Source organism: Vipera berus (assembly GCF_964194415.1).
Source record: "Vipera berus genome assembly, chromosome: 7".
NCBI lineage: Eukaryota > Metazoa > Chordata > Lepidosauria > Squamata > Viperidae > Vipera > Vipera berus.
The window spans coordinates 76990569-77014105 of NC_138209.1; the positions used below are offsets into that span (position 1 = coordinate 76990569).

At 46.9% G+C, this 23537-nt stretch overlaps 1 protein-coding gene across 9 annotated transcripts in view; it reads right to left on the reverse strand.

Annotated features, from left to right (window-relative positions):
* Window positions 1-23537, reverse strand: part of ADD1 (adducin 1) — a 51236-nt gene that overhangs the window by 15151 nt on the left and 12548 nt on the right. For 6 of the 9 annotated variants that reach the window (XM_081332905.1, XM_081332899.1, XM_081332897.1 and 3 more), the window contains exons 3-15: window positions 22885-23047; window positions 22276-22427; window positions 21727-21807; window positions 20023-20172; window positions 18072-18215; window positions 17875-17973; window positions 17123-17299; window positions 15159-15503; window positions 12449-12550; window positions 11539-11628; window positions 10573-10665; window positions 4238-4394; window positions 2537-2632 (exon numbers count right to left, since the gene is read on the reverse strand). In XM_081332905.1, coding sequence (XP_081189031.1) covers window positions 2537-2632; window positions 4238-4394; window positions 10573-10665; window positions 11539-11628; window positions 12449-12550; window positions 15159-15503; window positions 17123-17299; window positions 17875-17973; window positions 18072-18215; window positions 20023-20172; window positions 21727-21807; window positions 22276-22427; window positions 22885-23047 — 1849 coding nt within the window. The remainder of the gene's footprint in view (window positions 1-2536; window positions 2633-4237; window positions 4395-10572; window positions 10666-11538; window positions 11629-12448; window positions 12551-15158; window positions 15504-17122; window positions 17300-17874; window positions 17974-18071; window positions 18216-20022; window positions 20173-21726; window positions 21808-22275; window positions 22428-22884; window positions 23048-23537) is intronic. The other 3 variants (XM_081332901.1, XM_081332902.1, XM_081332900.1) reach the window with 3 other exon arrangements.

Sequence of the window (23537 nt, forward strand, 5' to 3'; positions counted from 1 at the left end):
TCCTGGATCTCTGCTGGGCTTGGTGGGCAGGGATATCCCTGGGCTGCAGGCAAAGCCTCTTAACGGTGGGGGCTGCCAGGGACGACCCAGGAACATGCTGTAGCCAGGGGGGGGCGAAGGCGGGGGCACCTCTGGGCTGATCAGACCCAGACGAGCCCAGGCAACGCTGAAAACCTGGCTCAAAATAAGGCAACACAACAACACAAGGAATGTTGTGGTGCAGGGTTTAGAAGGCAGTATTGCAGGCTGACTCTGCCCGCCGCCAGCAGTTCGATTCCGACGGGCTCAAGGTTGACTCAACCTTCCGTCCTTCGGAGGTCGGTAAGATGAGGACCCAGATTGTTGGAGGGCAAGAGGCTGACTCTGTGAACCGCTTAGAGAGGGCTGTAAAGCGGTATATAAGTCTTAAGCGCTACTGCTATTTCCCTGCTGTTGCCAAGAAGAACCGCAAGGGAGGTCCCTTGGCGGTTCTCCCAAGACTTTAGAGCAGGACCGGGGGGCAATTACGGCCACTTGACCACTCCCAGAATTCCTGAGCCAGCCATGAATTCTGGGAGTTGGAAGTCCACAGGTGGCCAAGTGCCCCATAATTGCCCCCAGCCCTGCTTTAAGAGAGTTCTCTTCCGATTTGGCGATTAATTCCCAAAAGCATCAGCATAGGCAAGGATTCGCCCTGCAAAATCTAAAGAAGAAACAAGCCATCTTTAAATGGCCTGGTTTTCGTTCCGTCACTTCTTAGGGGACCCAACTCTTAATGCCACGCGTGTCTGCCACCAAGAAACCTGATGTGCTGGAAAATTTGAGGAAAGGAGGAACAGTTCAGGTCAGATGAGATCACAGCCTCCTGGGTTATTGCAACAATTCAAAAGCGTGGACCAAATGCTCTAGGGCAGACGTGTCAAACTCGCCGTGCCGCGTGATGTCGCCGCAATGTTATCGGAGCTTTTGCCCCCATGGCCGGCAATGGGGTGGGCGCGGTTTGATACCCCTGCTCTAGTGTGCTTTTATGGGATATAAAACAGATGCGTTGATTCATCGGCTGCGAACAGAGGCGATTACGATGCAAGCCCAGAGAAGTGTAGAGCTGCCTTCCCAATTTATTCCCCAGAGAGACGAGGAAAAAGTATCTCCGGCAAAAAGTTGCAACGCCCAAATTGAACATCTTCGCCCACTTGATTTGGGATGTGCGGCTTTTGTTCCACTGAGTCAGCTCGTTAAAAACAAGGCAGTCCCCGACTTGTAAGAGTTCATTTACTGGCCGTTCAAAGTTACAACGGCACTGAACAAAGGGACTTGTGACCGTTGTTCACACTTAGGACCTCCGTTGCCTCCCTGGGATCAAAATTCAGACGCTTGGCAACTGATTCATATTTACGACCGTTGCAGTGTCCTGTGTGTGTGTGTGTGTGTGTGTGTGTGTGTGTGTGTGTGTGTGATGTGATGTGATCCCCTTCCGACGGGCAAAATCAATGGAGGAAGCCGGATTCCCTTAAGAACCGAGGTGCTAACTTAACAACTGCGGCGATTCACTTAACAACGGTGGCGAGAAAGGTTGCTAAAATGGGCCAAAACTCCGCTGACCACTGTCCCACTTAACAACAGAAATGTGGGGCTCAGTTGTGGTTGTTAAGTCCGAGGACCACCTGTAAAAGGTGAAGAGACGTGGCAACGTCAGTGGGGAAGAAGGATGAATTAAGGCCAAATCTATTCCCCCTAAAATCACCATCCAGCCTGACCAACAGGAGCGTTCTTTGCTTGGGTGCCAGCTGTGAGTCTGCCGGCATCCTAAACAGAAACCCAGCTGTTGCACATCTGCCTGCCTGCCTTCCTTCCTTCCCAGTTTCTGATTGATAGTCAGGGCTTTTTTTAATTCATCAGAAAAGAGAACAGCGCTTTAGACCTTGGTATGCACATGGCACAGAGGGGTGGGTGGTGGTGTGAAGGTCCACAAATGGCTGCACGCAAAAAGGATGACATTTCAATAGTGTTTTGCGGAACGGAAAAGCAAACACACAAACACACGCAGACATACATACACACACAAAGCTGGGCATTGTTAGGAAGGGACTGAGAAACCCAGTGGCTACACCTGAGGGGCCACTAAGCTGTGGGATTCTTTCCAAAAACGGATGAGTGCTCCGTCAACTGATGAAGGAGCAGCTCCATCAAAGTGGAGGGGGGGAGAGGAAAAATGGCTTCCAAACGAGGTCACTTTGCTTTGAACCAATTTTTCTCTCCCAGTTCGAGGAGGGAGGGATCATGCAAGGCAACTTATGGATCGGACATGGAAGGGGGAGCTTCAACCTATTGGATTCGTCAGAAGGATTGGGGATGTTTTTAAGAAATGCTAGAAAGCTATTTTTGCCCTTCCTGGCCACTGAAAGTTGAATGAATGTTTCTGGAGGGGTAATTTTCTTGGAAAATTACGCAGAAGCTCCATTTAGCTCCGTCTTCCTACTGAGAAGTGTCATTCCTGGGTCTTTTCTCCAAGGAATGGAAACACAACGCCTCGGATGCAACCCACATTAACACATACCTTCCTCAAGTTTGACTGGAGTGCTGGGTGGGGTGGAAGCGACTGTTTCTTCCGGACAGCTCCTATCTCCCTGCTGTCTGCCGTCTTCACAATCTTCTACAAAACAGATTACAATTGAGTTGAAAGAAAGAAAGAAAGAAAATCAAGAAACCTAAGAAAGAAAATCAAGATAAGAAAGGAAATCAAGAAAGAAAATCAAGAAAGAGATAAGAAAGAAAATCAAGAAAGATAAGAAAGAAGAAAATCAAGAGATAAGAAAGAAAAAGAAAAAATCAAGAAAGAAAATCAAGAGGTAAGAAAGTCAAGATAAAGAAAATCAAGAAAGAGATAAGAAAGAAAATCAAGATAAGAAAATCAAGAGATAAGAAAATCAAGAAAGATAAAGAGAGAGAGAGAAAGAAAGAGAAAATCAAGAAACGTAAGAAAGAAAATCAAGAAAGAGATAAAGAAAATCAAGAAAGATAAGAAGAAAATCAAGAGATAAGAAAGAAAAAGAAAAAATCAAGAAAGAAAATCAAGAGAGGTAAGAAAGTCAAGATAAGAAAATCAAGAAAGAGATAAGAAAATCAAGAGATAAGAAAATCAAGAAAGATAGAGAGAGACGGAGAGAGAGAGAGACGGAGAGAGAGAGAGAGAGAGAGAGAGAGAAAGAAAGAAGAAAGAAAGAAAGAAGAAAGAAAGAAAGAAAGAAAGAAAGAAAGAAAGAAAGAAAGAAAGAAAGAAAGAAAGAAAGAAAGAAAGAAAGAAAGAAAGAAAGAAAGAGAAAGAGAAAGCTCACTGTGAAACAAATGAAATAAAAGTTAGGGAAACTCTCCTTGCGAAGAGGAATTTCGGCACCAGGTGCCCTTTTAACACCTAGGGCCCAAATGCTTCTCAACAAGGTTACTCCAACAGGTTGCATATGTAAGGCTGTGCAGGAACTCCAGGCAGCCTAAAAATTTCTACCACAACGTACAGGAAGTCCTCTACTTACAACCATTCGCTTAGTGACCATTCAAGGTTAGAAACAGCACTGGGGAAAAAAGGCACTTATGGCCGTTTTTCAGGCTTACAACGGTTGCAGCATCGCTGGTCACGTCAACGCCATTTGCAACCTTCCAACAAGCTAAGTCAACGGGAGGGAGGGGCAGGGGCAGGGAGAAGAAGGGAGGCAGATTCACTTAAGGACTGTGTGATTCATTAACAATTGTGGCAAAGAAAGGCCGTACACTCAGGCGTGATTCATTTAGCAACCGCCTAGCTCAGCCATAATTCTGGACCCCGTTGCGGTCGTAAAACCGAGGACCGCCCACACAAGGGTCCTGGCTCACTTTTAACCGCCTGCAGGTGGAGCAGAAGCAACCAACAGGATCTCCTCCTGCCCCTTCAACCGACGCCGGGAGGGGAGCAAACGAAGCTATTTCCCTCCTTCGCAAATCTGCCGCAAACTTCGTCCCTTCTCATTCACGCATTTGTTTCCAGAAGCAGGAAGCTTCTGGAAACAAATGCCACGGCAAAAACAAACAACAGTGGCATAAGTTAGAGGGAACGTTTCTGACAGTGCCCTGGTTGGACCAAATGCACGGCGTGGGCTGACAAGGCGCCGTGAGCCCGCAGGAGACGCTGGAAGCAAAACTCCACATATGCCAGCAAGACATATGCCTGTGCAAGCCAAGATGCAGAGGGCTCACAGGCGGCGCCCGGCGGACACAACACACAAACCTTCCGGTTGCCTCTGCTTCCTTTCGACTTCCCTGCGATACTCCTCCAACTCTCGGTCCGTGAGTTTGTGGAAAGGGTTGGGCCCAGTCGTGCTGATGACGACCCGGGGCTGGTACTCCTTCTCGATGATGGCCTTGGAGGCGGTCACCAGCTCCCCCTAATCAGAAGAAGAGAAAGTTCTCTCACCATCGGAGATGCCAGACGCGGGAGGCACCGGGGGTCCCAAGGGGGTTCTTTTTTTTCCCAGGAGGCAACGGGACTTTCTTGTTTTTCCTTTGAAGATGTTTCACTTCTCATCCCAGAAGCGTCTTCACCTATGACTGGAGGGTGGGGAACGGAAGGATTTATACTCCTTGCAGACAGCTGGTCATTTGCCTCCTTTTAGAGGGTCGTTGAGGCCCCTGGGAAGTTTCAGTGTGTCCTCAGGGTCACCTGAGTGGTGCAAATGGGTGTGGAGCCTTCTTGGCTGCAGGATTTCTGCCTTGTGTCCCTTCACTGTTGAAGAATGGCACAGGCTGTTGGAGATGAAGACACAGGTAAACCTCCAGGTGGCCTCAACGACTCTCTAAAAGGATGCAAATGACCAGCTCTCTGCAAGGAGTATAAATCCTTCCATTCTCCCCCATCCAGTCAAAGCTGAAGAAGCTTCTGGGATGAGGAGCGAAACGTTTCCAAAGGAAAAACACAGAAAGTCCAGTTGCTTTCTGAAAAAAGCACCTTTGGGACAACCCTGACCTGGATGACGGAGACTCTCTGTAGATATTGGAGGCACTGGGGGAAATGAGAAACGCTTGTTCTAATGAAGCAACATCCCTGAAAAGTTTAATTTCATACAGAGCGGAGAGGCTGCCCTACTGATCTTGCACGATGAATCTAACACGGGCAATTTTTAGAATTAAAAAGAAAAAACAAAAACCCAAGTATGATTAAATTGTTACAAACTAGTAAATAGCTTTCTAATTAAACCGCTCCATAAATATTGTAAATAAACCAACGAATCAACTGACTAGATAAATGCATGTGTGCTTTTTGCTGGCTGGCCATCGAAGCGGGATAAGAAGCATTTTCTGGCCAACAATGGAAAGAGAACATTTCCAGTGGCTATTTCAAAATTGTTAGGTGGAAAGAGAGATAAAAGAGGTATGTCTAAACTCAAGCTCCGTATCTGTAAAGGTCCGGGCGTATTATTCCGTCCCGTCCAATTTTTGCAATTAAAAAGTCAAATTGAAAATTTAAATTTGCACCCACTGACTTAACAACTCCCTTGCAGTTTTGTATACGGTGTTCTAAATATATGGTGAAGGGACGCGGTGGCTCAGTGGGTTAGGACGCTGAGCTTGTCGATCAGAAGGTCGGCAGTTTGGCGGGTCGAATCCCAAGTGCCACATAACAGAGTGAGCGCCTGTTACTCATCCCAGCTTCTGCCAACCTAGCAGTTCGAAAACACGTAAAAATGCAAGTAGAAAAATAGGGACCACTACGGTGGGAAGGTAACAGCGTTCCGTGCGCCTTTGGCGTCTAGTCATGCCGGCCACATGACCACGGAGACGTCCTCGGACAAGCGCTGGCTCTTCGGCCTTGAAACGGAGATGAGCACCGGCCCCTAGAGTCGGAAACGACTAGCACGCATGTGCGGGGGAACCTTTACCTTTTTAAATATATGGTAAAGGGATGTTGGGAGGATCTTGGGAAACAGGGCAACAGAGCTGCTGCCCGGGCACCAGCCAGATAAGAGAGAGCAGAGCCCACAGCTGCATAGTAGATGGGAGGAAGAAGCTCAGAAGAGAATCCTCCTTAAGTTCTCAATGATGTCAGCCTTAACCAGTGTGGAAACAAGAGCAGATAAACCAATTCTACTTTACTGCACAGCTAGTTTCCTACAATCTCTCCTGCATGCCGTTACTTATATGAAGCAACATCCCCCACTGGGTGCTTTTCAGAATCACGGTCCTCCTATTGGTATCTTATACGGCTCCCTCATGATATTCTCCTGACAACGACAGATCTGTTCTCAAAAAAAAAAAACACCGAACGACAATTCTTAAAAGCGTTCTTGGGACACTGGCCAGAGCCTTGCTGGAATGATCATGTATAATAATTGTACAAGGCTGTTCGGTGAGGGAACGACGGAGTTGCAATTTCCACCCGAGGAAAAAGGGATAACTGCACCTAAGCCATTTTGTATTGGGGAACGAAGGCAGGTTGGGGAATGCTGAGTGCGCTAACCACAATCACAAAGGCCTGGCCCCGAACCATGCTGGCCTTCCCAGAGTTTTCTCCGAAGGGCTAAGGTACGGAGAGCGAGCGAAAGAGGAGCAAGAAAAAAGGAGGAAGTGCATGGTTATGAATGAGGCGATGAGGCCCAGGAGCAAAGGCAGAATTAAAAGCACCACTGTCAGAAGCCCGAGGAACCAAGATTTGTGTGGACCTTCTGCCAAGATCTGGGGAGGCAACACCCCCTCCAGAGAAGCACCCTAAATCCATCAGAGGCTCCATGACCGGATGATCGAGTTTGGGTAACGTTGCCACGGAATGTCAACAGACACATTCACCCACCCTCCAGCGACAACACTGTGGGAATTTGAATTAACAATCCCAAAGCTTAAGTGGTCGTTTCGTCTACTTCTTAAAAAGCCACCCACAAAATGCAACCTGCCAACCTGAACAGCTTTGGCTTGGGAACTGGTTGCACCGCCTTTCGTCGCCAAGAATGACAGCCATTTTGTGAAACTGGCAGAGAAACCGCACGTTATCTTCACACAGTGCAGAAACCCAACTCGGGCACCTTTGAGGGGGTTTCTTCTAGCAAAACTGCCAGAGGAATTTTGTACTCTAGGACTGGGTGACACGATTGTCCCCAGAAACGCTGATCTGGTTTTTCTTCATCTGTTCCTGCGGTCAATACTTGCCTCTTTCAGACCGCTTGTCCCCAAGATGCTTTTTTTTTCAGGAGGAAACTGGACTTTCTCCTTTGAGGACGTTTCGCTTCTCATCCCAGAAGCTTCTTCAGCTCTGACTGGATGGTGAGGCAATGGAAGGATTTATACTCCTTGCAGACAGCTGCTCCTTTGCCTTCTCTTAGAGAAAGGGAAGGCAACCTTGGCTCTTTTATGACTCGTGGACTTCAACTCCCAGAATTCCTGAGCCAGCCATGCTGAGGGGAAAGGGAGTTTCCAAGCTGAGCCATGCTGGCTCAGGAATTCTGGGAGTTGAAGTCCACGAGTCATAAAAGAGCCAAGGTTGCCTACCCCTATCTTAAGAAAGTCGTTGAGGCCACTTGGAGATTCACCTGAGTGGTGCAAATGGGTGTGGAGCCTTCTTGGAACTGCTGAAAGGATTGTGTTGTAGACTGGAGATAAGAGGATGTCACATCCCTCCCTCTCTTTTGAGGGAGGGCCGTTCAACTTTGACCCAGATGGCCTCTTTGACCCCTCTTTCAAACCAGCGGTCCTCTCTGCCCAAAATGTGGACTTAGCTGCCTTCGAAAGAGTGGCCTTGGTTTTTGCAATGCAGATTCCCACTTCCATTCCAGTCAGAGCTGAAGAAGCTTCTTGGACGGGGAGCTGAGACTCTCCGTAGATATTTGAGACCGCCTCTTTGCACCTCCAGCCGATGGATAGATAGCCTGATCCTCTACTACGGAGTAGTCTGATCCAAACTAGGATTTACACTTCCTTCCACAGTACGGGAAGCCATCAAAAGTTCTCTTTGCATCTGGGGATACTTTTTTTTTTGGCAGAAGATCATGACCGTCCTTCCAAGTTCTTCTTAGTGAGTGAGGGTTTCTTCCATCCGTTCTTTTTCTGATGGTGGAGTTACGAACCATGACTTTAGCCCAGGCAAGAGACCTCAACAATTGCCCAACTTTGTTCCAGGGAAGTGAGTGACTTCCTGAATTAATTTCACGTTGCACCATGCAATGAGTTTGAGGGAACCTCCACAAGTTTCTCAAGTTATCAGTCAACCGACAAAAATGTCTTCCCCCTTGACCTCGGACGCCACCCTTCTTTTTGCCCTTCCTGTTCATTTAACCCAAATAGAAGTGACTTCCTTCTACGCCCTATGAAGCTGTCTCAGCTAGGACAGCAACCAATCGGAAGCAAGCCAGTAGCTGCAGCCCCTCCTCTTCTCCCTCTTCTTGGTCAAGCTCCCCTGTCAAGAGCAGTTATCTGAGTGTCCTTTTTCAAGGTGCCAGCTGCAGTCTGAGCAAAAGGGCTACAGGCTGTCCTCAACTTACAACAGTTCATCTAGCGACTGTCTGAAGCCACAACAGCACCGGAAAAAGTGACTCAGGACTAGTTTTTTTACGCTTAACAGCCGTCACAGCATTTTCCCCCGTGGGCACGTGATCAAAATGTAGACCCTTGGCACCTGACTCGTATTTATGACGGCAGCCGTGTCCCGGGGGGGGTCGCGTGATCCCCTTTTGCGGACTTCTGTCAAGTCAAGGGGGGGGGAAGCCGGAGTCACTTAACGACTGCGTGAATAACTTAACAGCTTCTGTGATTCACTTAACAAATGTGGCGAGAACGGTCATAAAAGGGGGCAAAACTCACTTAACAAATTCCTCACTTAGCAACACAAACTTTGGGCTCAATTGGGGTCATAAATTGAGGACCACCTGTACTCCCTCAGAGTTATTTTCCCGTGCTCAAAACCTCGCTCGGAGCAATTGTGGGCAATCTTCATCCTCTCTTTATTCCAGGGAGGCTCAAAGGGCTGGTCTGCTCACCAGCAATTCCCCGTCGCGGTTGTTGCCTCCATCTTCTGGCGGAACTGCCTTGAGTCCACCATTTTTCTGTGGAAGCCAACTGCAGCGGCCTTTGGCCGAATCAAAGCTTAGCCAACCTCAGTCAAGATATGACGGATCTCCCGTAGTGGAAAGAAAGGCTCGTGGCTGGGTGGCCCTTTCACTCCCTATGCAGTTTGGATTTGGGGGGAAAAGACCGCCCTAATTCTAAAGGATTGATTCACAGCCTTTGGGGAGATGACCGAGAGGTGATCTCCGAGGACTTTTGCCCAGTCGCTGGATTTGGGAGAGTGAAGGTGCGCGACGGACAGTCTGGGGCCGTGTGAAACTCTGCAAGGATCAGGCTCTTCGGACACCCCTCCCTCCCCAGATTCTATTACCCACCTGTAGCAAAGCCCCAAAGTGCTGCCTTCCTTGCCTCCTGCAGCTATGCCATCTATAAAGCAAGACTCTCTATCTGTGCGTGGAAAGACGGGTTGGTAAGACAGGTAGCAAAAGGCTTCAGGTAACTGCAAATGGGCCGCCAGGGGTCCATTAACACGCAATTCTGTTTCTGGATACGAAGCAGGGCTATTCGTGGTTAAATCTGTGGCTCTTTGGGGGCGGGGTGTGAATTACAGCTGAGGTGAGCCACGTTTAAAAGGAAATTACTCAAAAGAATATGGTCGGCCTTCAAAGATCCTGTTGTTGTTGTTAGTTGCGAAGTCGTGTCCGACCCATCGCGACCCCATGGACAATGTTCCTCCAGGCCTTCCTGTCCTCTACCATCTTCTGGAGTCCATTTAAGCTCACGCCTCCTGCTTCAGTGACTCCGTCCAGCCACCTCATTCTCTGTCGTCCCCTTCTTCTCTTGCCCTCCATCTTTCCCAGCATTAGGCTCTTCTCCAGTGAGTCCTTCCTTCTCAGTAGGTGGCCAAGTTTCCACTTCACGATCTGGCCTTCTAAAGACCAGTCAGGGTTGATCTCCTCTAGGACTGACCGGTTCGATTGTCTTGCAGTCCAAGGGACTCGCAGGAGTCTTCTCCAGCACCATAGTTCAAAGGCTTCAATTCTTTGGCGCTCGGCCTTTCTTATGGTCCAACTTTCACAGCCATACATTGCAACTGGGAAGACCATGGCCTTGACTATACGCACTTTTGTTGGCAGGGTGATGTCTCTGCTTTTTAGTGTGCTGTCTAGATTTGCCATGGCTTTCCTCCCCGGGAGCAAGCGTCTTTTAATTTCTTGGCTGCAGTCCCCGTCTGCGGCGATCTTGGAGCCCAGGAAAATAAAACCGGTCACCACCTCCATTTCTTCCCCATCTATTTGCCAGGAACTGAGAGGGCCGGATGCCATGATCTTGGTTTGCTTATAGTTGAATTTCAACCCAACTTTTGCACTCTCCTTCTTCACTTGCAACAAGAGGCTCTTTAGTTCCTCTTCACTTTCTGCCATTATCAGAGGTGACCTCAAAAGCCCCCGCCCAGCGTATAAGGTCCCCTTTGCCCCACCGAGGGAGAAAAGTTCTAAACCAGGGTTAGAAGGGAAAAAAAAGGAGATTAAAAGCGAAAGAGCATTGAGAGCTGAAGGACAGCGCAGTCAGTACCTTTCTAACAGAGACAGATTTAGCTGGACTAAAGGCCTGCTCTGTGGGGTCCAGCCCTTCAATTGTTTCCGTACAGTCTGACAGGGGAGCATCCTGAAACAGGAAATTGAGTAGACAGAGCAAACCAAGCCCCGGCTTAGATTATCGGCTAAAAGCATTAGGACATGGCCTTACAAACAACATGCAGAAGCACATTTAGAGTTGTCGAGACACAACCAGCAGCGGCGGCAGCAGCGGCAGCAATAAAAAAGCATGCAGAGCAACGCCGAATTCTGCTTCAGCGATATTCTGGCCACGACATCAAGCAGCTAGGAAGTAGATTGCAATATAAGCTGCGCATAACCTGCATCTCTTACTGTTATTTCCCTCCAAAATAAGACCGGGTCTTCTATTAATTTTTGCTCCAAAAGACGCATTAAGAGCTTATTTTCTGGTTAGGTCTTATTTCCGGGGGAAATACGGTACTAAATGCACCCGTCTGGCTGACGATCTTAACTGGGGCTTATTTTTTGTGGTGGGGCTTATATTATGAGCATCCTGAAAAATCGTGCTAGGGCTTATTTTCCAGTTAGGTCTTATTTTCGGGAAAAGAAGGGTAGTGTGGGCTTATTCAAGGTTTGTTTGTTTTTGAGAAGGTAACGGGCCTTTTTACTACCCCACTAAACCTCACAGACGCACCCATTTCGGCGAAGGGGTCTCGGCAGGTGGTCGTGAATGCAGGAACACCACGTGCCTTGTGACCGGCAGACCCCTACAGACTGGCCTCCCACTGCGTGGCTGAGCCCTCCGTGGGATGGTCAAGGCAGCAGCTGCTTGCCCCTCGCACTTACTTGACAAAAGAGCTACTCTCTGTCAATTAAAAGTTACGTTGCACGGGGGGGGGGGGAAGGCTACGTGAGGGGACAGCAGAAAGAAACCAGGCGCGTTCATGCAGAGCGCCAGCGGAAGCTCGCTTTGCCTTCTCACCTGCACGAGGCTCCGGTCCACGACGACCCCGGAAAGGACTTGAGACTGCGGACCGGCCGTTTTAATGTCTTGCAAGTTCTGCTCCCTGATCTGTCAAAGGAAAGTGGGGGGGGGGGGGGAAAGGGGGGGAGAAAGACACCAAGTATCAAGTAAGCCACGGGCAGGTCAAGCCAATGAGCTGAGCTCTAGGGGTAGCAGTTGGAGGTCAGGCTTGTGCCAAGCTGGAGAAGCAAGCTACAGACCCATTAAACCCCGGTTAGCCCTTTTCAAAAGAACTCAGATGATCTCGGATCCGGTGCTGTTGGATCCTGACTTTTGTTTCTTTCCAAATGGGCTTAGCCTGAAAAGGGGGGGGGGCTTGTTTCGCAGGAGTTTTGCCCCATTTCACAACTTTTCTTGCCACAGAACAACTGAACACAGATTTGCTTGATAATTTAGTCTCCCGTCGGTTATGTGACTTTGGCTGTCCCCCCATTGATCAGGTCGCAAAAGGGGATCGCGTGACCTTGGGACCCGGCGGCGGCCGTTATGAGCCAGCCAAGCGTCTGAATTTTGGTCACGTGATCGCGGGGACGCTGCAACGGTCGCTAAGGGCGAATCATGGTGATCAGTCACTTTTCCCAGTGCCCGGTGTAACTTTTGAGCGGGCACTAAACGAGCTGTTGTTAAGTCGAGGACTACCTGTACAATCCCCAATGGCACCCTTGGCCTGGGACCTTCCTGGGCACCCATGCCCGGCGCCAGCCAGTCCCACGCAGCCCAGCTGCAGCCTGACCTTTCTGTCCCACCCACCCCCTTGTCCAGAGGGGTCCCCGAAAGGCCGTGAGCCAGAGGAGGCATCTCCGCACACCTCCAGATCCAGGAGACGACTAACCCCAGCAGGCAGACCCATTTCCTGGCCGGTACAGACCTTGTTCCGCATTTCTTGGACCTCCTTGGGGTTCGTGTTCAAGGGCACAAAGAGATTGGGGGGAGCAGATGAGGCAGTCCGGTGACCTTCCTCTTTAGTCCACTGTAAACAACAGCGTGAAAACAGGGGTGTTAAAACATAAAAAGGTGCCGGAACGCTCAGCTTCTTCACAACAGCCAGGTTACATCGCACAAGAGAGCATGCAAGATTTGACAAAAGAGAACTGAAGCAATGACTGGAGGGGGGGAGATTTGGGGGGTGGGGGTGGGGGTGGGGAAAGAGCTGCTTTGTTGCGTGGATGTGCCCAATACCCAACTGCCCAACCCAGGAAAAATAGGGCACCTGGAAGTGGGGGTCAAGTTTCCCGAGGTCTTCTTTAGCAAGAGAGACAACTAAAGCATTTTCATGCTGCCTCTTTCCAAAGTGGTGACTGCGGTGCGTATTCGTTTTTTGGGGCTAAAAAAAAACCTTGGCCACTTTAAAGACCTGTGGACTTCAACTCCCAGAATTCCCCAGCCAGCACGCCTGGTTGGGGAATTCTGGGAGCTGAAGTCCACGAGTCTTACAGCTGCCAAGGCTGGAATAAATCCCTCTTCACCCTGCAGGGCACTGTTTGGTGCCAGGCTATTAATCAGATGGGCTCCGTTATGGAAAATATAAAGCCAGAAATGGAAACTTTGCTCTTTTAATTGTCCACATCATTGTTTCACTTCCCAGATATCTTAATACATCAAAGCGAACAGAAACCACAAGATGACGGAAATATGAAAAGCAGCATGATAATAACCAGGCTAGGTGGATAATTTTGTTCCCATGAAGAAGAAAAGAGTGGGCATCACCAAAGTTTAAATTCAAAACAAAACTCAAAAAGAGTAGAAATTTCAAAACCGTTTTTACACAGACAGAGAGATGGAGCAGCCTAACAGAAGAGTTTGGTGATGTCGTTGTTTTATATAAAGCTTACGGCTTCATATATTTTTAAAAAAGAAAAAAAAAACCACACATCTCCAAAGCTTAAAAAAAAGCATTTGTTTTTGCAGGAGGTTGCTTAATTTAACCAATAAAGTTAGTAGCTTAAGAAGTAAGTTTGTCCTACCAATATGAATATGAGATTTATTCTTTTGAAAGGTTATGTTTGGCTCTGTTAATAAACAACTTATTTGCAGAGGTAAGCTTTCGACTCTGAATCAAATCCATTTTACACTTTTGCATAAGTACGCCTCCCAAAAATAATTCCGAGACAAGAAGCCAGAAATAGCACTCCTTAAAATGCAACATAATTTTAAAATGTTTTGCAAATATGAAGGAAAAAAATGGAATGAACATGGAGCTATGGATACTCACTGGTTCTTATCTTTTCACATAAAAATTACTCCAGCTTTTTATTAACGATATTTAACAACAACGTTAAGAACCTTAGCATACTGGTTTATTAAAAAAAACATTTTTTTAAAAAAAAAATCAAATATACACACCACAGTTACTGGATAGGGATCGAAAGGTGTTGTACTAAGAGATCAAAATCAGATTGTATTCCCGTGATAGATTCAGCTTTCATTGGTTTTAGATCTTCACCTCGCTTTGTGTGCTTAAGAAAATACAAAACTCTTAATGCACATTGGATTTGGCTCCTCCCCGAAGAAGTAATTATTTCAACGTCTGACAATACTAGCATTAATTTTTATTTTTTTTTAAAAAGGGGGAAAAAAACCATTTCGTAGTCAAAGAACGTCCCCTCTATTCTCTCATTCGGTGTGTATAAGAGCAATTATTTCTCCCCAGTAATAATCCCGAAAGGCACAGACTGGACTTTGCGGCGAGAGAGAACTATTAAATTTAACGGTTTTACAAAGGGACGGCTCCTTATGCTGAATCCTAACCCTCTGAGCAACTTTGAAGGACTATCCGTTCTTCTGCTCAGCTCCAGAGTAATCCAGCAACGCCCGCCAGCCACATGCACATCTGGATTTGACATCCATTATCTCCGAGCGGCTGTTGGCTATCCGCCTTGACGGCCCTGAGGGGCTGCCAAGCCCATTCTGAACCACACCTGAGCCACACTTATCATGCCACTCCGGGCTACCCCTGCAGGAAAAAAATCTTCAATTACGGCCACCTACTCACATGCAACATTTCATGCAGAAGGGTGGGGCGGGATCAACCCTGGGAGGCTTCGGGACCAATGTGAAAAGACGGCGGCGAGAGAGGGAACAGGAGGGATCCGAATTCCGGGGTGGTTTTTTTGGCTGAATCTCCATTAAAAAGCCCGTTGACGGATTCCATTGGGCTGCGTGTAAAAACCGTCTAACGGAGTCCAGAGGCCTGGGATTGGTTTAGGAGCATGCCAAGGCAGACCCAATCAGAAGGCTCGGCCGGGCTAAGGCCCGGACAGCCCCAATCATTAGCTTAGAGCAAGCACGGAATGGAGCGGGAAAACGGCACCGTACCCGTCTCCCTCCGAGCAATTTAAGCGGTGGGCATCAAACCCGGAGACCAGGGAATGATCCATCGGCCAGAGGCAGAAAGGTCATCCATCTTTCCCGCTGCACCCCACCCCATCCCTCCCCCGGGACCAGAAGGGTTTTTTTTATTGGGGGGGAGGGAGGGATTGGGAAGTCCGTGTGGCTCGCCAGCATCCAAAGCCTCCCGGCGGCTGCCGCCCCCGGTCGCGCTACATCATCTAACTATGAACAGTAAGGTAGGCACAGACCAAGCAGTTGGTAATACAGCTTGGCACGCAGACACCGGACGAGAGAGACTGCAGCAAGGGTTTCACGTGATCGTGTGTAATGTTCGTCCACACCTTAGTCTTCGACTTGGGGCTGCCGCCATCCTGCCCATCTTCAGCTGGGCCATCCCCTCGGCTGGCATTTAGCCACCTTGCCTTCTCACGCTGCTGTCTCTGAAAGCTATGCCTCAGAGGAGAGCAAGTGCCCGAGTCCCCGTCACTAGCCAAAGAGTAGCCGGTGACGGCAGCGGGGATCTCCGCCTCGCTGAACTTTTTAGTCTTCTCCCTCAAAGCAGGGCACCGGTAGGGGTAGCCAGTCCTGTAACCCTGGAAAAAAAAACACCAAAGCAGCGGGGGGGGGGGGAGGGGGGAGAAAAAAATTCAGTCCAGGACGACGCTTCGTCAGGAATAGCAATAGCAGCAGCCCTTAGGCTTATATACCGCTTCACAGTGCTTTACTGCCCTCTTTAAGCGGTTTGCAGTCAGCCTCTTGCGCCCCTCCGCCCCAAAAAACCCCAAAGTGGGTCCTCGTTTTACCGACCTCGGAAGGACGGAAGGCTGAGTCGACCTTGAGCTGGTCAGGATCGAACCGCTGGTGGTGGGCAGTTAGCCTGCAATGCAGCATTCTAACCACTGCGCCAGGAAGGAAGGAAGGAAGGAAGGAAGGAAGGAAGGAAGGAAGGAAGGAAGGAAGGAAGGAAGGAAGGAAGGAAGGAAGGCTGAGTCGACCTTGAGCCGGTCAGGATCGAACTGCTGGCGGTGGGCAGAGTTAGCCCGCAATACAGCATTCTAACCACTGTGCCACCATGGAAGGAAGGAAGGAAGGAGTAATAGCCCTTAGACCTATATACCGCTTCACGGTGCTTTACAGCCCTCTCTCTCTAAGCAGTTTACAGAGACAGACTCTTGCCCCCACAACAATCTGGGTCCTCATTTTACCGACCTCGGAAGGACAGAAGGCTGAGTCAACCTTGAGCCGGTCAGGATCGAACTGCCGGCAGCCGGCAGTCAGTAGAATGAGGCTGCAGTCCTGCATTCTAAAGACAGCAATTTCACCCATCTGCATGTTTGCTTATCCTTGAATAATATCCAGAAGATGAACTGTGGCGTCCTTGGCACTCTCTAGACTGGGTTGTTTGCTGGCAGACCTTTCATTACCCAGCCATAGTTCAGTTCTTGAGCTACAGATACTATTTTCCACTCAATGTTCTATTTAATGTCCAAGAAAATGAACATTAAATGTTGTTGAAAGATTTCTCTGCTATGGCGATGATTGATGAAGGCTTTGAATGTTTTGTTTCACTTCCAATTGCATTCTCCTTAAGGAAGAACGAGACCTTTTGTGTGTCAGCCACAAGAGCTTTGTGATATTAAGAGACATCCATCCGTCCATACAATTATAGGAAATGGTATCAGGTTTCCTGTCTGAGCCAGGGGTTGGACTAGAAGACCTCCAAGGTCCCCTCCAAGTCTTCTATTCTATTCTATTCTATTCTATTCTATTCTATTCTATTCTATTCTATTCTATTCTATTCTATTCTATTCTATTCTATTCTATTCTATTCTGTTCTTCTACTCTACTCTATTCTCATTCCATTATTCTATTCTATTCTATATTCCAATATCTATTCCGTTCTGTTCTATTCTATTCTAATTCTCACTCCATTATTCTATTCTATATTCCAATATCTATTCCATTCCATTCTATATTCCAATATCTATTCTATTCTATTCTATTCTATTCTATTCTATTCTATTCTATTCTATTCTATTCTATTCTATTCTATCCCATCCCATCCCATCCCATCCCATCCCATCCCACTCTGTATTCTATTTTGTTCTATTCCGTTCCGCTCCATTCCATGCCATTCATCCTCTACCATACTTGAACACCTATCCATCTCACTGAGGCTGACTCTATAGGCAGCGGCAGAGTTTTGTCTTACCAAATTGTCAAGCATTCGCATGAGGGCTTCAAATTCTTGTTCTCCAGTTTGCCATTTGGGGTGTGGGGCTGTCCCCTCCCCCGCTGCAGGCTCGTGGCTGTGAGGCCTGGCTTTGTATTTGCTAGGATCCAAGAGCACTAAATTGTCCGCCCCCCCTGCGCTGGCCAGCGTCCGGACCTGAAAGTAAACAAGCAATGATAATTAGAAGAAACAAATCCAGCACCGAGGTACTCTCCAATCTAGCTTACGCACGCCGCGTTACAAGTAGAATTTATCTCTTTAATTAAATCTATGGAACCAACTCCCCCTTGAGCTTCAGATGGCCCCAGATCTCCGGTCCTTTCGCCGCGGCCTCAAAACACTCCTTTTCCATCAGGCTGACCTGGACTGACAGGGATTTTAATTATGTTTTTAATTTTTAACTTATTTTAATTTTAATTTTAATTTATTCTACTGGGGCCATTAATTTAATTTTCTTTTAACTTCTGTATTATTGTATTTTATTGTTGTTAGCCGTCCTGAGTCCTTCGGGAGATAGGGCGGCATATAAGTCCCAATAATAAATAAATAAATAAATCGACTGGGGGGGGGGGGGGAACGGCAGTCTTTTGATATTCAACTAAAGCTCTCCTGACGCCCTTTCCCCCCCCCCCCCCAGACGTGCTTTTATTGTAACGGCCTCAGCTGCTCGCGACACCCGTGTTTTCCCAAACCAATTTGAAGCGGATAAGCCGAGAAATGACACTGCTTACTTGGATCTCACACGCAACCACCAAATTGTGGATATAGTAAAAAGCCTCCTCCACGCTTTCTCCAACGGAGACCAAGCCATGGTTTCTGAGTATGAGGACCTGGAGGAGCCGAGGACAGAAAGAAAAGAGGTTGCAAGTCAAGAGAAATCCCACGTTTTCTGCCGGTCCCACGCGAGTGGGACTGTGTAGGTACTTACTTTACTTTTGGGGCCCAGGTTCTTTTGAATCAGGACCTTCTCTTCCTCGTTCACCAGAATGCCGTGGTAATCGTGGTAGGCCACTTCTCCGAGAGACAGGGCCTCCGGCGAGATGGGCAGGAGGCCGTGTTTCATCGCCGATACCTGAGAATATTTTAATGGATTTTACTGACAGCAGTATATAAATCGGCTAGTGTTTTACCTCTAAATTGTCTATTCTCAAGGGAAAGACAACTTGGGGGGGGGGTTTGTCCCCTGCGGACAATTCTCTCATCTGGAAAAACCATCTCTTAAAACTCATTTCTGAGAAGGAAGCGAATTGTCAAAAAAAAAATTACTGGAAAGTAAAGCTGAGGCAAGCGGCTGAGAGAAACCATTTTGAAAACTTCTGATACAGAAACCAATAGGCTAAAATTTGGAATAGAGTGGCGATGGGATGGGATAGGAATAGGAATAGAACAGAATAGAAAATAGAATGGAATGGAATGGAATGGAATGGAATGGAATGGAATGGAATAGAATAGAATAGAATAGAATAGAATAGAATAGAACAGAACAGAACAGAATACAAACAGAACGGAATGGAATGGAACGGAACAGAACAGAAAATAGAGAATGGAATGGAATGGAATGGAATAGAACAGAACAGAACAGAATTTCCTTATTGACCAAGTGTGATTGGACACACAAGGAAATTGTCTCCGGTGCAGAAGCTCTCAGTGTACAAGCAGCAAAATGACAAATCACGATCACAATCATAAAATACATAGATCCTAAAAAGACAACATTCAGTGACAATCATAGGATACTAAATAAAGCAATTAACATAAACCATAAGATACAAACAACAATGTTTGTATCATAAAGTGCTATCGGGAAAGATAAGAAGGATAACAGTAACACAGCCCTACTTATATTATTCTGTGATTCCAAGAAAGCATTAATTCAGCAACCGATTGTTTTACTGGGCACGCCAGAGGCTGTGTAGCCAAAAAACTGTTGGAAATGCTTATTGTTTCAGAGGAACAGGCTGATACGCTTTTGGCGTCCTTAGTGTCGGCCCCGTTTTACTATTTACCAAAGCGCTAAAAAGACGGTGGGAAAAAGCCCATAAAGTTGGGAATGTGGTAATTCAAGTGTACTCTGAAAATCTGTAATCTACTGGAGCGTGGAAAGCTTTAGCTGTTGGAGCCTCTGGGCTCACTCCAGAAAATTGTTCCCACTCTGCGGGTAACACCCAACTTCAAACCGTAGAGGGATGGAAGACATGGTTAATTTTCATGCAGCTGATCTGGCCTTTTAGCAACTCGGCTTCTCCTATACCAGGGGGGGGGACGGACAATTATAGCAACTTTACCACCTGTGGACTTCAACTCCCAGAATGCCTGAGCCAGCTGAGCTGGCTCAGGCATTCTGGAAGTTAAAGTCCACAGGTGGTAAAGTTGCAGACAGCCCATCTCGTTCGTTAATACAGCTAGTCCTCAACTTACGAACAACCGAGTGCAACATTTACATTGCTAAGACAGAGAAATTTGTTATGTGAGTTTTGCCCCACCTTACAACTTTTTCCTGCCACATTTGTTAAGTGAACCATTGCAGGGGTTAAATGAGCAACACAGTTGTTAAGCGAAGCTGGTTTTTCTCCTCCCCCCACCCCCAAAATGACTTTGCTTGTCAGAAGGTCGCAAAAGGGGATCGCATGACTGCCACGGTCATCGATGGCGAGAGAATCAGCTGCCAAGCGTCCAAATACAAATCAGGTGACTGCAGGGATTGTCGCAACGGTCACCCAGTGTGAGAAATGGTAATGAGCCGCTGTATTAAAATGCCACTGTAACTTCAAAGGGTCGCTAAATGGAACTGCTGTAAGTAGAGGACCGCCTGTGCTGTAGTGGCTCGTCGTGAACGCTCTTTGTGATTTCACAGCCAGAAGACAAGAGAAGGCTCTTACTGCTGCTCCAGCGGGAGTGTGGATGTGAACAATGCATTTGACATCCGGGCGGGCGGCGTAGATGGCCGAGTGCAACGTGAAACCAGCCGGATTAATCCCCAGGTTAGTGCTTCCACGATCAATGACATCGCCTTGGAAATTCACTTTCACCTGGTAACAGAAGACGGTATTAAATATTGAAGTTATTCTAACTCTTTTCCTGCAGGAGGGAAAGAGACGCCCGCCACCTGAAAGGGGATATAGGGGTAGGAATAGGAATAGGAATAGAATATACAATATACAATAGAATAGAAATAGAAATAGAAAAGGAATAGAATAATGAAATGAAGAACGGAATGGAATGGAATAGGAATAGGAATAGAATAGAATATAGAATATATAAAATAGAATAGAATAGAATAGAAATAGAAATAGAAATAGAAATAGAAATAGAAATAGAAATAGAAAAGGAATAGAATAATGAATGGAATGGAATGGAATACAATAGAATAATAGAAATAAAATAGGAATAGGAATAGGAATAGAATAGAATAGAAATAGAAAATAGAATAATGAAATGAAGAATGGAATGGAATGGAATAGAATAGAATAATAGAAATAAAATAGGACTAGGAATAGGAATAGAATAGAATAGAAATAGAAATAGAAAAGGAATAGAATAATGAAATGAATGGAATGGAATGGAATGGAATAGAATAGAATAATAGAAATAAAATAGGAATAGGAATAGGAATAGGAATAGGAATAGGAATAGGAATAGGAATAGAATAGAATAGAAATAGAAATAGAAAAGGAATAGAATAATGAAATGAAGAATGGAATAGAATGGAATGGAATGGAATAGAATAGAATAATAGAAATAAAATAGGAATAGGAATAGGAATAGAATAGAAATAGAAATAGAATTAGAATTAATAGAAATAGAAATAGAATAGGAATAGAATAATGAAATGAAGAATGGAATGGAATGGAATGGAATAGGAATAGGAATAGGAATAGAATAGAATAATAGAATAGAAATAGAATTAATAGAAATAGAAAAGGAATAGAATAATGAAATGAAGAATGGAATGGAATAGAATAGAAGAGAAGCGAAGCGAAGAGAAGCCGGAAGGGCCCTCTGGAGGTCTTCTAGTCCAACCCCCTGCTCAAGCAGGAGACCCTATAGCATTTTAGACAATGTCTCTTCTTAAAAGCCTCCAGTGTTGGAGCAACCGCAACTCCTAGTGGCAACCTGTTCCACTTGTTAATTGTACTTACTGTCAGGAAGTTTCTCCTTAATTCCAGGTTGCTTCTCTTCCTGATTATTTCCCATCACTGTTTCTTGTCCTGCCTTCCGGTGCTTTGGAGAACAGCTTAACCCCCCTCCTCTTTGGGGCAGCCCCTCAAATACCGGAAGACTGCTATCATGTCACCCATTGTCCTTTTTTCCTCTAAACTAGCCACACCCAAATCCCGCAACCGTTCTTCATGTGTTTTAGTCTCCAGGCCTTTAATCATCCTAGCTGCTCTTCTCTGCACTTTTTCCAAAGAGAAGGGTTATCATCAAGGCCGAGGGTTATCATCATGCATTTGGTATTTGAGAAATGAAGGTCTCGACGGGAAGGGCCCAATCCAAGATTTAAACGCGGCACTCACTGATTCCAACCGGGAATGAGTTAAGACGTTCAGGAATTCTGTTTCTGTTTTTCATTTCTCACTTACCAGGCTGGATGCGGTAACTTCACTATAGAGAAGTCCAAAAGGCACAATCAGAAAATGTCCTTCCTCCACGTTTACTCTGACCTGCAAATAGGAAGGAGGAGGAAAGCTAAAAGCTCTGAGAGCCACAATCTGAACTGCAGGAAACTCGAGATTTTAAATCGAAAAACCAAACAGATCTACAAGAGTTACGCTGAACTGCAAATGCGGCCCTGAGGTCCTCCTGACAACGCTGGCTGAGGAATTCTGGGAGTTGAAGTCCACAGGTCATAAAAGGGCCCAGTTTGAAGAGCCCTCCCAGAATTCCTCAGCCAGGCACGCTGCCTGAGGGATTCTGGGAATTGAAGTCCACAAGTCATAAAAGGGCCAAGTTGGAAGAGCCCTCCCAGAATTCCTCAGCCAGGTACGCTGCCTGAGGAATTCTGGGAGTTGAAGTCCACAGATCATAAAAGGGCCCAATTTGAAGACCCCCTGCTTTATTGCTTAGACTGAATGGGACTGGATTCCCCCACCCCCACCCAAACCCGGTTTCATTTCTCCTACGGAACTCACGGTGATGTGATTGTAAATGAGCTGGGACCAGCCAAAGAGATCGGCCAGCCTGTAGAACGCAGCCAACTTGCAGCGGAGTAACTTCTCTCCCTTCTCGTAAGCGATGGAATCCGATCCCCGCAGATCGTTCACGGGCGTCACCATACCGAGGCCTGAAAGAAAAGACACGTGCAGAAGCCCGCTTCAATAGGAGGAGCAGCTCTCCAATCTAGTAATTAAAATCATTGCCAAATTATTAAAAATATAAAACTGCAGGTAGTCCTCGACTTACAACAGTCCGTTTAGTGACCATTCAAATTTACACGGGGAAAAAAAGTGACTTAGGACCATTTTTCACAGCAGCATCCCCATGACCGTTGTGGTGTCCCCGGGGTCATGCGATCCTCTTTTGTGACCTTCTGACAAGCAAAGTCTGTGGGGGAAGCCAGATTCACTTAACAATTGGGTTACTCACTTACCGTCTGCGGTGATTCCCTTAACAGCTGTGGCAAGAAATGTGGTGAAATGGGGCAAAACTCACATAACAGAAATCCTGGGGTCAACTGTGGTCGTTAGTTGAGGACTACCTGCACAGCCAAGAGGTCATCAGCCCTTCTCCATCTGACTCACTCATATTTAAGGCAGTCATGCCTCCTTGAGGAGCTAGTGGGTAGACATTGGGAACGTTGGCCGTCATGAAGTCTGCAATCTGTTGTAGAGCCAGCAGGCCTGTAGGATTCTTCCCTTTCTTGAACTGTTCCTGGATCATGGATTCCAACTCTTCACAAAATGCCTAAGAACAGAGCAACACCGCACGTGAAAAGGCTGTTGAAGGAGCCGTGACTTGGCTTGGTGTCCAACTCCTTGGACAAAAGCAGGCACCTTCAGCGGGGTGCAGGAATGGAGCAGAAATTTTCAGGATTTGGCCTGAAAATTTCAGCTCCCCTCAGGAGGCAACTCTGAGGAAAACATTTTGAGGGAATTTCAGCTCCCCTCAGGAGGCAACTCTGAGGAAAGCTTTTTGAGGGAATTTCAGCTCCCCTCAGGAGGCTGCTCTCAGGGAATTTCAGTTCCCCTCAGGAGGCAGCTCTGAGGAAAATTTTTTGATGGAATTTCAGCTCCCTTCCGGAGGCAACTCTGGGGGAAATTCTCGCGAGGGAATTTCAGCTCCCCTCAGGAGGCAACTCTTTCAGCCAGCCTCCAGAGATGGGAGGGCGGTCTTCTCAGCAGGTGGCAGCACCTTGCAAACCTTCCTTACCTGCTTCACCAACGATTTAATGGGG